Source organism: Narcine bancroftii, chromosome 7, assembly GCF_036971445.1.
Source record: "Narcine bancroftii isolate sNarBan1 chromosome 7, sNarBan1.hap1, whole genome shotgun sequence".
In the NCBI taxonomy this organism is placed as follows: domain Eukaryota; kingdom Metazoa; phylum Chordata; class Chondrichthyes; order Torpediniformes; family Narcinidae; genus Narcine; species Narcine bancroftii.
The window spans coordinates 28,193,373-28,207,339 of record NC_091475.1 but is presented as its reverse complement, the minus strand read 5'-3'; the positions used below and the strand labels follow the sequence as shown (position 1 = coordinate 28,207,339).

At 43.2% G+C, this 13,967-nt stretch overlaps 1 protein-coding gene across 5 annotated transcripts in view; it reads right to left on the bottom strand.

Moving 5' to 3' along the window:
- dcaf6 (ddb1 and cul4 associated factor 6) overlaps positions 1-13,967 on the bottom strand; it is a 156,190-nt gene that overhangs the window by 74,232 nt on the left and 67,991 nt on the right. For 3 of the 5 annotated variants that reach the window (XM_069889246.1, XM_069889247.1, XM_069889249.1), the window contains exon 11: positions 13,498-13,677. The exons of the other annotated variants lie outside the window; for them this stretch is intronic. In XM_069889246.1, the coding sequence (XP_069745347.1) occupies positions 13,498-13,677 (180 nt within the window). The remainder of the gene's footprint in view (positions 1-13,497; positions 13,678-13,967) is intronic. 5 annotated transcript variants of the gene reach the window in all.

Sequence of the window (13,967 nt, the reverse complement as noted above, 5' to 3'; positions counted from 1 at the left end):
TTTACTTTTGTAGTTGTATTTTGTAATTGACTGCATGTATGGTCAAAAATTTTAAATAAACTACAAGAAAATACTGACAAATTGCAAGTCTCTCATCACTAAAACATTACATGATTTCAGACCAACTGTGGCACAAGGGAAGGGGGGACACTCACTTTCTGAAGCTGCTGATGTGAAAATGAAGTTTAAACTCTGAGCCACCACCTTAGCCTGGTAATAGAAATGAAATGGAAGAGATCATTTAGAATTTCAACATGAAATTTGAGACGTGAAACTGAAATTCCTTTTCCCTGACAGGAAATTTAACAAGATTTTTATTTATTGCTTGTGATCTGAAAGATTTTCATCAGACGAGCAGAAATTTGCAGGCACCTTACAAATATGCCTTTGAATGAACTGAAAATACTGATTTTAATCAACTCTAAAATAGACAGGTTTTACATTATTCTCTAAATAAATAGGATCTATATTGTTAGAGGGGCATGTAAACCATTTGTTTTCACTGTATCACACCACTCACTAGTGTATTATATTCTGTGAATAAATAGATTGTTTCACTCAGCAATATTTGGCTGGTAGACTAAAAAATCAAACCTGATGACAAAGGGCTGAGGCCTGAAATGTTGAATCCAACACATCATCTTCAGCTATCGACTACATGATCCCACCACCAGACACATCATCCCTTCTCCCCTCTTCACCTTCTGCAAGGACTGCTCCCTTCTGGACTCCCTTGTCCATTCATTCCTTCCCACTAATCACCTTCTTGGCACCTACCCCTATGACCTCAGGATGTACTGCACGTGCCCACACCTCCTCCCTCCCCACCATTCAGAGCCCAAAACTGTCCTTCCAAGTGAGGCAACACTTCACATGTGAATCTGAAAAAGTCATCTACTCCACCTGGTGCTCCTGCTATGGTCTCCTCTACATCAGAAAGACTAGATACACACTGGGCAATCACTTCATTGAGCACCTTGGTTCTGTCCACTGCTAGCTCCCAGTAGCCACTGTTATGAGCCCAGCAGTAATAGAAATTCACCAAGACAAATGGTTACTTAAACAAAAGTTGTTTTTAAATTTTCTTTAAACATAAAAACAGGATGAAACTTTAACTTATTATTATTAACTTCACTTAACCTAACCCAACTTAACCACCTAATTCTAAGCGCATGTGTTGTAATGTGTATATGTTCAGAGAAGTTCTTTGCTTTAATTGTCCAATCATTCACTTCTCACTCCTCCACGTTCACCAGTATCAGGCAATTCTTATACTGTGCACAGAATTTAACATTTATGAATCTTCACCAGGCTCTGGTGTTTAAAGTTAAATGGTTACCACTCAGGAAGGTTCTTGTTGGTTTCAGAGAGATATTTGTTGCTCTTTGGACACACACAAGTTGATTTTCTCCAATCAGTAACTTCAGTGTCTTGCCGAAGAAACTTGCCCTATCATGAGTTTTCCAAATGGTAACCTCTTCTTCCAGGTCACCACAGAGTTCCTCTTATTTCCCTTATTTCAGGAGAAACACTCTAACTAACCATTTCCTCTTGTAAGGACTACAAGGGTTTTTTTTTAAATATACAGACTTTTGAGCTCAAAACTCACAACCAGTCTTCAAAATGGAGTTTTTCAACAAGCCTGCCAGCTTCCCATTTTGCAGCCTCAACCGCTACAGTAGAACCGACGACTTCTCTCTCCCTCTCCCACCCTGTCCCTCTCCCTCCCTCCCTCTCCCTCTTCCTCCCTCCCTCTCCCTCCCTCTCCCTCCCTCTCCCTCCCTCTCCCTCCCTCTCCCTCCCTCTCCCTCCCTCTCCCTCCCTCTCCCTCCCTCCCTCCCTCTCTCCCTCCCCCTCTCCCTCTCTCCCTCTCCCTCTGAGAAGAATTCTGTTTGTTTTTTCTTCTCTCTCTCTTGTAAAAACCAAATGCCTCTCCCAAGGCTCCAAACCCAATCTTTGAAAAATCTTATCAGCACTTGAGCCTGGACTCCTTTTGAAGTTCTTTCCAAAGCAGTTCCATTGTCTCTGCAAAATCACGGAGCCTCAACATCTAGCTTCAGCAAAGCTCTCGCATTTTAAATGAGATGTCTTTTATGAAGTGTTACTTGTCTGTGAAGTGACGTACACTAAACCCTCACAATCTATCTTTTTTAAAGACTTATTTATCCATAACCATAATATAACCCGTAACACCACCCATTCCAATTTTCCACCCTTTGCCAATATATCTCTCTCCACGGTCTCATGAACTCCCAGACTGAGACCACCCACAAATTGAATGAACAATACCTCATATTCCGTCTGAGCACCCTCCAACTGGATGGCATTACCTCCACCTCAAAAGTGCAGCCTTCGAAATCACCACAACTCCAGTGTAAACACCCTGCCTATGTGAATGGCTTCTCTGGAGTTAAGAATGCAAATTTATTACAGGAATTTGTCATTATTTATGTGTAAAAATCATATCTCTTTCCTTTTCACTCCTTTCCCTCCAGTTCTGCACTCAGAGCCAAACCCATCATCCTCCAAGCAATTATCACCTTTTTGCTCTCCTGTCCTTCTATCCATACCCAATTAACACCTTTCATCTGTTGGTCTGTGCTCCTCCCCTTCCCCTTCTTTCCCCAACCTTCTAATTCAAGTGACTGCCTGCCTTTTACTCAAACCTTAAAGAAGGGCTCAGGCCCAAATCATCAGTTATATATCTTTATACGGTTATATGGATACTATGAATCCTGATGAGTTCCTCCAGCAGTTCAATGCTTTCACTGTTATCACAACATCAGCAGGCTTTCATGTTTCACTGCAGCATCTGGATATTTTCTTGTTTACCTCCTGATGCAATCAACATATTTGCGTCTTAAAGCGTAATTAGAAAACAGAACTTTGGGAACAATATTTAACATGGTGACAATAGTCTAGTGAGTAAAATTTCATACCACATGAACAAATGATGGATTTGACTTAAAAAAAACCCAATTAAATTAGAGTATAAAATTTCCACGACAAGGTGAACTGAGATGCTGACAACATTATGGAGGTGTTTCATAAACACAAGCAAAAATATAAACTGGACAGTTTTTTGAAGGCCACCCATCAAATACATCCTCTTTTGGGTAGGCAAATAAGGATTGAATCAGAGGATAAAGTCTTGACAAGAGCTTTGAAAAATTTAGTGTCCACCAAGATGAAATCAGATCATTGGATCCACAGAAATATGTCCCAAGCATTGAGGCAGGAATCAGGTGAACCTTTTAATGATTTGCCAGCGAACAGCCAGAAAAATGAAAATTCAAGGAATAAATGAGAAATTATTGGACCAATTCATCTGTGGCTCAATGTATTTGAGCAACAAGAAAGCTTTAATTGGGAAGAAACGCTCTATTACACAGGCCATTCACTGTACACAAAGCTACAACTAGATAAATGAATTCGACCAACATCCAAACCAGATCCACAAAAGAAAGCACAGTTAATGCAAGGTAAATAACAGATTTTTAAAGTGCAAGAGCTTTGTATGACAAGTTCATAACAACAGTTCACCATCGCCTTCTCAAGGACAATTAGATGTATATTAAGTGCTGGACTTGCTAGCAAAGTCCACATACCAAAAATTAGGAAAATGATGGAAGATTTATTTCCAAAAATATCGTGAAACAATGTGGATATAAAGAAAAACAAGCTGAGAGGTGGTGTTATATTGAATCAGCAGGGTTAAACAACAAATAAAAAACTAGAGAATTCTGGAAATCTGCAGTAAAAATACTTAGTTCTGATCAGGGTTTTTAACTTGAAATGTTAACTCCGTTTCTCTTTCAGCAAATGCTGCTTGACCACCAGAGTGCCTGCATCATTTTCAATTGTAATGATTGAACAAGTATGTTGTGTACATGAGAAGTACAGAAAAACATGAGGAAGAGAAATGATGTCTACTGAGATAGTAATGCAATGGACACCCCCCCCACGCGCACCCCCCCCCCGCGCAACCCCCCCCGCGCACCCCCCCCGCGCACACCCCCCGCGCACCCCCCCCGCGCACCCCCCCCCCACGCACCCCCCCCCACGCACCCCCCCCCACGCATCCCCCCCCACGCACCCCCCCCCACGCACCCCCCCCACGCACCCCCCCCCACGCACCCCCCCCCCCACGCACCCCCCCCCCCACGCAAGATCTTGATCTGAATAGTATTAATAGGGTAGATTGAATCGCTGAAAGTTAAGCAAATCCAAAATTTGCAATACAGTAGTAGATTTTCCAAATCTGCAATGAATTCTGCAATTATTTTTTCAAACTTGAAATGTCACAATTTTGGTAACATGATAATTTTGCATTCTTCTTGGTTATAAGAGGTAATAATTTCAGTAGCAAGAAGATATAAATTCTACAAGAGGCTCAACTGATTATTTCTTACTACCTGTCCTCTGCTAACACCACTCAAAACTCTACACCATGAACATAAACTGGCTTCATGAAAAATATATCCTGTCACATGAGAAAATAGAACATGGAAAATTTGCTACTTAACTCGTGAAGTTAGCTTCTTGTCCCAAATGTCTTATTTATTATATTTTTAAATATCCAAAGGAAGAGACAGTTTAACTTTTCTCTCTGGTACTTTTTTTTTAATGGAGAGGTCTATGCAACGTAGAAAGTATGTTTAAGAGTGATTCTAAGTTGTAAGAGCACAAAGGAGTTCACAGGCCCAGTGGTGCAAATTAGTTCATCTTCAGAGAGACAGATCATCTCTCAGATGGAAGTGATCTATTGAATTTGCAGACTGAGGAGATAAATCACTCATGTGGGCTAACCATTAAAAAAATACAGGAGTATTGTGGAAGAGGAGGGTGCAGTACACTGAGATGTAGTGGTTTCATTATATTTAAAAAAAATTATTTATTAATTCATAAATTGAAACATACAATTAATGAATAAAACTTAGAAACAATTAAAAATACACATGCATGATATTTTAAAACTAACCCCCTACAACCCCCACCTCCCTTCTCTAACCCACCCACCCCACTCTAACCTACCCCAAAAAGAAGAAGAGAAAAAAGGAGATCACCAACAACATGGTTTGGAATAACACCACCAACCGCTGTGTGGTGAGGGGATTTAAAAATTCAACCCCATATAATCCAAACACGGGCTCCAAGTTTTACAATAAAAAAATAATTATCACACAAATTAGGTTATCTTCTCCAATGAAATACAAAACTTCAACTCCATATGCCATCTCTGAATACTCAAATCAATCTAATTTTTCCAAGTAATTGCCAGACATTTTCTAGCTAAAGCTAATCTCAAAAATGCAATTTGAAATCTAGTTAATTTTAATTCTAAACTCAACCTCTTAATATTATTCAACAAAAAAACACTTTCAGAATAACTTGTAAAAATTCCTTAAGTCTATTCCAAAAAACTTTCACTGTTTCACATGACCGAGTGTAAAAAAAAAATCATCCTTATGACATCGAAAGCATAAATCCAAAGAAATAAAATTATATCTCCTTAATTTTTCCAGAGTTAACTATAATTGATGAATAAAATTATAACAAACTAATCGATACCTTACATTTACAATTTTAGTCACACTATACCTACCTAAATTCATCCAATCATCCTGAGAAACAAGTATACCCACATCTTTCTCCCATTTCAATCTAGATTTATGTAAATCGAACTTAGGCATTTTATTCTGTAATAAAGCATACATCTCATATATAAATCCCTTCTTACCACCCAAAGTAAAATTTCAAACTTAGACAGTCCAGGTAATCATAAAGTACAGTTTGCTGGGGATGCAAGAGGCCCGTGTGCCATGTCTGGGCGGTGGTGGGGATGTGAAGGAGTCCAACTGGGCCCAGAGGCAGGGAAGTAGACCATGTGGTGACTGCTGGGGGTTGTGAGGTGCATTGACGAACTCATCGGGTAGGGCTAGCGGTGCACTGTAGACCAGCTTGCCTGATGATGCCTGTAGGTCTTCTTTGGATGTCGAGCGGATGCCCAGGAAAACCCAAAGCAGCTCGTCCACCCAGTCAGGGCCGGTGAGGCAGACCATAAGTGCTGACTTAAGGTGGTGGTGCAATTGCTCAACTTGCCTATTGGCCTGTGGGTGATAGGCCGTGGTGTGATGTAGCTCGATCCCCAGCCTGTTGGTGAGCTGTGCCCAGAGGGCAGAGGTGAACTGGGCGCCCCAATCACAGGTGACGTGGTTCGGGATGCCGAACTGTTCAAAAGCGCTCAGGAGAAGGAGTCCATGGAGGCATCTGGCATCAAGATCGCCTCGGGCCAACGAGTGGTGCGGTCTACCACTGTGAAAAGGTAACGGTTACCTCGGGAAACGGGTAAGAGTCCGACAATGTCCACATGTATGTGGCTGAACCGTTCCCGAACGTGTTCGAAATCTTGTATGGGTGCTCTAGTGTGCCTGGGAAAGCTGGCAATGGGAGCAGGTTCTGGCCCAGTCCGCAATCTGCTTCCAAACCCCGTGCCGGATGATACGTTCTGCCACCATACCAGATGGAAGGGTGGGAAAGGTCATGGATATGGTGGAAGACTTGCCTGCACCACTGCTGGGGAACCACTGGTCGTGGGGTGCCCATGGAGACATCGCACAGGACGGTGCCCTCACCGTGAGGAGTCGGGAGGTCCTGGAACCGCAGGCCCATGAGGGCAGTCCTGAAGGCCCTGGGCAAGCTGGTCGAAGTCGAGGCCGGGTGTCAGTGCACAAATGGCCAGTCTTGAGAGTGCGCTGGCAACCACGTTGTCTTTCCCCGCCTTGTACCGAATGTCAGTGGTGAACTCCGACTCTAAGGAGAGGTGACACTGTTGGCGAGCTAACCAGGGATCTCTTGCCATAGCAAGCGCCTGAGTGAGGGGTTTGTGGTTGGTAAAAATGATGAAAGGCCTCCCCTCCAAGAAATAGTGGAAATGACACACCACCAGGTACATGCCCAGCAACTCACGATTGAAAGCGCTGAACTTGCGCTCTGGCGGGTGAAGAAGTCGGCTAAAGAATGCCAGAGGTTTCCACTGTCCGTTCACCTGCTGCTCCAGGATGGCGCTGACAGATGTGGCAGAGGCATTGACGGAGAGCGCCAAATGCAGGTCAGTGCATGGGTGGACGAGCAGGGTAGCCTTTGCGAGGGCATCTTTCGTGGCTTTGAATGCCCTGCTGGCCTCTGGAGTCCAGACAAGTGTCTTGTCTTTGGCCGCGATGTGGGCAAAGAGCAGCTGCATGATGCGTGCAGCGCCTGGAATGAAGCGGTTATAGAAATTGACCATACCCGCAAACTTCTGTAGCCCCTTGAGGTTGTCCGGGTGTGGGAATTCCCTGACTGCAGCGACCTTCGTAGCGGCAGGCGTAGCTACTTCGGCCATGATGGTATGGCCCAGGAACTGCATGGACTCTTTCCCGAACTAGCATTTGGCCAGATTGATCGTTAGGCCGAAGTCGACCAGTCGGGAGAAGAGTGAGACATGTGTTGTGCCTGGTCTCTGCTGGCGACAAGGATGTCGTCCAGGTAAATAAATACAAAATTCAAATCCCTGACCACTGTGTCTATAAGGTGCTGGAAGGTCTGGTCGGCGTTCTTGAGCCCGAACGGCATGGGTAGGAACTCAAACAAGCCGAAGGGGGTGATGATGGCCGTTTTGGGGATGTCCTTGGGATGCACCTGAATTTGGTGATACCCGCACACCAGGTCGACCTTGGAGAATACCCTCACCCCATGCAGTTTGGCCGTAAAGTCCTGGATGTGAGGGATCGGGTAACTGTCAGGTACTGTCGCGTCGTTAAGCCGTCGATAATCTCCATAGGGCGCCAGCCACTGGAGGCATTTAGGACTAGGTGGACTGGTGAAGCCCAAGGACTGTTGGAGCGTCGAATGATTCCCAGCTCCTGCAGATGTGAGAACTCTTCCTTCACTATCTGGAGCTTATCCGGCGGGAACCAGAGGGCCTTGGGTGGGGATGTAATGAAACACCCCATGGCGTGGTGAGGCGGTGGATAACTGCGGCTTGAGGAGGGACAGGAACTCATCCAGGATACGCTGAAACTCATCCTTGGGTGTGGTGACCGTGGCCATCCACGGCTGCTCTGGGCGGGAGGCATTGAGGTGAACGGATTGGAAGGTACGGACATCGCTTACCTCGAATGTCGACCAGGAGTCCGTGGGCGAGGAGGAATTCGACACCCAGGATGGCGGTTGGGAGGGACAAAACAGTGAACCTCCACGAGAACTTCTGCTGGCCGATCTGGAAGTGGACAGTCTTGTCTCCATACGTTCGGATCTCTGTCGAATTGGCTGCACGGAGGGGAGGTCCTGGAGGACAGTTCCAGGACCTGATGGCTGTGTCCAGGATGATGCTGATCTGGGCCCTGGTGTCGACAAGGAAGCAACATCCAGTGACTGAATCCCACAGGTTTTATTATAGTAGCACTTTTATAATAGTAGCAGGGCTGACGACACTTCCGAGGCTTGGCTCCCCAGCGCTGGTAGAAGAAGCAGAGTCCTGAAGTGGATGGCTTGCTTCTGGCTATGCTCTTTGAGGCCCCTGCAGGGGCCGGGTGTTCCACCGCAGTGCTAGAGGAAGGCCTGGCATGGTCATGCACGTGACTCGTAACCTGCTGGACTGCTGAGCCCTCCAGGAATCATTTGAGCCATAGCTCCTGAGCCTTTTGAGCAACCTTCCTAGGGTCGACGAAGCTCTCCTGGGACAGTAATGGCCAGATATCTTCAGGCAGATGGTCGAAGAAGATGCGCTCGAAGAGTGGGCAGTTGGTGTGATCGCCCATGTGCGCAAGAATATCGTCCATCAACTCGATTGGATTCTGTCCCCCAAGGCATTGAAGCGCAGCATCCGAGTGGCACGCTGGCGCCTGGAGAGGCCGAGGGAGCTGGTGAGCACCCAGTTGATGGTCCCGTACTTATCTTCTGTGGGTGGATGCTGAATGAGGTGCAGCACTCGTTTGACAGTGGCCTGATCCAGGGCGGCAACCACATGGTAAAACTTGGTCGAATCTGTTGAAATCTGGCGGTGGTAAAACTGAGCCTCTGTGTGGCTGAACCAGGTCTACAGCTCCTAAACCCAGAAGTCAGGAAGCTTGATGGCTATAGCGTTGATCGAAGGGTCGTTCATGTTGGGTTCAAAGATGTTGGAACCTGTTGGGGTCACCAATGTAGTGGTGGCTACACTGCTAACTGAAGGATCGCTCAATCAGATGGGTTGAGTTCAGTGATCAAAACTAGTTTATTGCAGGCTGCCTGGCTGGTCTTATACTCCCAGCCCAGACCTGGCTGAGAACCACGCTGTGGGGCCCCGACGTCACTGGGGCGTCATGTGGGTCGCCAAGCACGGGCTTCTGAGCCTGGTGCCGAGGTTGGGAGGAAACTCCCAACGGCGCCATTTTGGCCACCTGCCTCGTCGCATGTGTGACAAGCGGGGCTCGGTTCGCCTGCCTAATGGCGTACTGTCACAATCTTTGTACATGCTACATGGTCGTGTGTGAAGGTGAGACCTTTCTGACAGGATATTATTAAAATACTAATAAGGATAACAGGGGTGGCCTTCGGGGACGACCTGGAGCTTTATCTTTTGGGCAATTTTATTCAAAGAGGTAATAAACTAAATTCTAAATTTCATTTGTTAAAGTAGGTTTAGCTGTGCCTAAGAAATATATTGCAATTACTTGGAAATCCAACTCCCCTCTACAGATAGCACGATGGAAGACAGATGAACAATTGTATTCCTATGGGGATAAAAAAATCATATACAATCTAAAGAACAAATATGACACATTTATAAAAATATAGCAACCATATTTGGTCTATATAGGGGCACAAATATAAAAAAAGTCCTACTATTATAAAAATGTGATCTCCCCAAGGAAGATTTTCATTTGAAGGTGGAGGGAGGGAAGGGGTTGTTGTGTTTTTAAAGTTAAAAAAAGTTATATACATACATACTGAGATATTTTGAAAATGGAAAAAAATTTATATGTATATTTATGGAAAAAACACAAAATAAAATATTTTTAAAAAGAAATCTGCAATTGGCTGACAGAATAAGGTGATAGTGCCAGAAAACAACATGACTATTGTACCAAAGAGCAGCACTCCAAAAATAGCTACCTCTTTAGTCAAGCCATTCCAAAAAGTTACAATGTTGGCATTTAACTGACAATGAATGTGGAAAATTTCCTAGAAATGTCCCATTCAAGAAAATCAAAACCAATATTACATGCTTAATTACTCTGTTCCTATTAAGAACTACTTACTTCACAATAGTCTATTCACTAATAGCCAATTTTGATTTTATCAGGACTACTCAGCTTCAGTGAACAGCCTTGGCCAAACATGGTTCAAAGGCCTAAATAACAGAGGATCAGGGAGTCCGTCAATCCTGACATTGATGACAAGAAACTTCGGTAAAATGAATCAAAGTGGAAATTAAAAATAAAAATGGTGATACTGCCGGAGCTGCGGTAATGGCAGCACTGCCACTGGTGTGGAGCCAGGAGAGAGCAGGGAACAGAGACGCTGCTGCTAGTATTTTTCAGTATAAACCATGGGGTCTGTGTGCAAGATGGTGGGCAACATACTGCAAGGAGCTGAAGACCTGGCAGGAGCCTTGGCTAGCATTCGTCACCAGAAAGGGGAGAACAACCCCTATTGAGAAGAACAAGTATAGGAGACAACCCTACAGGATGGTGACCAAGGCGGCAGACCAGTGAGGGGCTCCGCAATGGAAGGACCCACACAGGCTGCGAGTGGTTAGCAACATGGTTGAAGGACTCACACAGGCTGTGGACTGCTGGCGATGCTGGTATAGGTACACAGGCTATATATGGACTGCTGGAGACTGGCTCATGGAACCAGGTATTGGAATCTGGATTCAATAGGCAAGAAGGGCTCCCAAAGGGCCTTGGGTCCTGAAGGCTTCCTTATCATATCATAGGTTTGGATTTGGAGCTTGGGTTGTGTGCTGATGGTTTGAACTGGAGCCTGAACGGTTGTAGAGGCTGTGCGAGCATTGAAGGCAAATCCAAGGGCACTCAGTGTTTCCAAAGGGACTCTCTTTTGCTTCTATTTCTACTATTGTTAGTGTCACTAGACAATGCTCATAGCAACTCTTTGCAGTCAGAAGGTGAAGTATATCATGTATATTACATTTTAATGTAAGCGACTTTTGAACCTTTGAAGTACTCCATTGGAACAAAGAAAGAAGCTTATTAAAGGTCAATCATCCTAGCTCTAGGATTTTACTGCAAGAGTTCCTCAGGACAGTGTCTTAGACCAACCATCTTCATCACTTCAACAATTTCCATCAGAAGATCAGAAGTAGTGTTGTTTGTTGATAACTGAACGTTCTCAGTTCCATTCACAACTCTTTTCAGAAACTAGATCAGTCAATTCAAAACCTGGATAACATTCTGGCCTGGGGTGGTATATGGAAAGTACCAATCACATAACAAAAATGTCAAGCATCATCAAGTGAGAAATTAATCAGCTATCCTTAACATTTGATGGTGTTACCCTTGACCAGATTATCCACGATCAGCATCCTGAGGGGATAGGAGATCATCATGGAACATAAACCCAACTAAACTAACCACTTGTATATTATGGCTACGGCAAGTTCAGGATTGATGAATGACTCATTTCCTGCCACCCCAAAACCATTCCATTATGCATAAAAAACTGAAATGGAATATCCTTCATTTGCTTGCAAGAGTGCAATTCCAACACCAATCACAACAATTTTTTCTGCTTGATTAGTACTATATTCATGACCAAAATGCCTCCATCATATGTACCATTCATAAAATGTACTCCAGTTATGTGCCTAGTTACTCGAACAGAACCTCCCATAAAATCACCAAACAAAAGAGCAGAAACAGGCTATTCAGTCCATCGAGTCTGCCCCTCCAACTATCTTTATTACCAAGAGTTCAAAAAGCTTCATGGACACATTTACTTTTATCTGAATCAATACCCCGACATGAAAAGATTTTATTTCTTTCATCCTTACTGTTCCAAGTCCTGGATCTTGCTATCCAACAACATTTCATGAATGTCCTCACTTGGCTTAACTAGCCAGCTCACCGCCACCCCCCTATTAAGAACGCAGGATGGAAAAATGTTGCCCTTGCTAGTGATGCCTCATTCCTGAAAAATGAATATATTAAAAGAAACTCGGTCCATGGATGACAAGGAAATTTTAGTCAGGAGAGCATACTCTTGATGAAATGAAGAGATTTACCCACTTTTCCACCTTAACGGCATAGGTATGCAAAGTGGAGCAGAAAAACTTACAATAACTTAAATTTGTCATAGAACTCCAGATTGTCCTGATCCAAAATGGCAGGGGAAATGTTCCAATATAGTCTCAGTGGCATCCTATTTTAATCACAAATTTAATTGCCAAGCAGAAATATTATGACCAATTTTGGGGGGTGTGATAGTACAGATCTATCACCAATGTACATAGTGTATATAGTTACAGTATCTAGACTGTGCTTACAGCGATTGGCTGAGAGCTAAGCCACGCCTACTGTCTGGGCCTTAAAGGGTTGTGTCCCTAGCCAGGTCGGATCATTTTGGACTGGTCGGCCACCTGTGAAGAGCTCCTGTCTTTTGCTAATAAAAGCCTTGGTTTGGATCAACAAGTCTTTGATTCTTTCGACGAGCTCTACAGGGGGATTCTCACCAATATCACATTAACTAATAAGTCATTGCATCCCTGGTACTGCACCAGATTAGGCTGCTTAGATTTGTGTTCCTGCCAGACAATCAACATAGGTTCTTGTGTATAAATGGGAAACAAAAAGAGCAATTTACCTCCTGGGGAATAATTATGTATATTCTCAGCAATGGGACAAGTTTATCAAGAAAACTTTTGCTGCAACACTTAAAATTTTGTCTTCCTTTATTAATGCTGCATGAGAAATTAGACTGTTTAACAGTCTGCCTAATGTAGAAAGGAAATGTAGATTCTCTTCACAACAGAATTCATTGTTGCAATTTACTTGCATTATCCTAAAATTAACATTCCAAACAAAAAAAACCTTCCACAAAAATAGTATTTTTTCAGAGCAAATTTGAAGTGCTATTTTGATTTCAATACATCTTTAAGAGTTAATGAAGGAAGGGAACTATTATCTGAAGGGTTAAATCGAAATTCGAGAAATGTTAGACTTGGAGTTAGTTATTTTACCCATCAAGAAAAAAAGAAATATTGAATTTACCTGCAAACATAAGACAGGATTATTTTTATTATTTTGAAATGCTCCAAGCATGTTTAGGTATTTGTCAATATCAGCTCTGATCATTTCCATGCTTATCTATTTCTCATTAAAAATCTTAGCAGATTAAATTGCAACACTAAATAATTAATTTCTTTAACTTGTAAGTATGGAGCAAAATAAAAAATAAAAATCAATGGAAAATTCATATCTACTTTATAGGATAAATTTTAAAGCAAACAGCAACCTGAAATATTAGGATTCAGTGAGGAGCCTTCATGGGTGAAATGGTCAGAGGCAGATTGTGACGAAGAATTCTTTGCCAGATCCTGCTGTTTCTGTTTTTCAGCCTTCAAAAGTCTCAGTTGCTGTAGTCGCTTACTGACTAAACCTACCCCAGATGGTTGATTGGACTGAGCTCTTAATTCTGACATAGACAGAAACAGTTAATGACAGAATCAAAAGGAAAGTTAAATGCAAGAAAAATTCAAAACAAAAAGGAAAAGAAGCAGTTCATTGGCATTTAAACATTTACAGTAAAAAGACAATGATCAAAAAGAATATCAGGGCCTCTCCATGGTGAATCAGGTGAATTTTGAGATAAAGTGATGCTTTTTGATTTAGGATGAATGGAGCTTTCATAATGTCAAGCAACAATAAAGCCCGGACAAAGAAAATATGAGCGAATAACTAACAGATTCCAGCGGTGTTGATTTA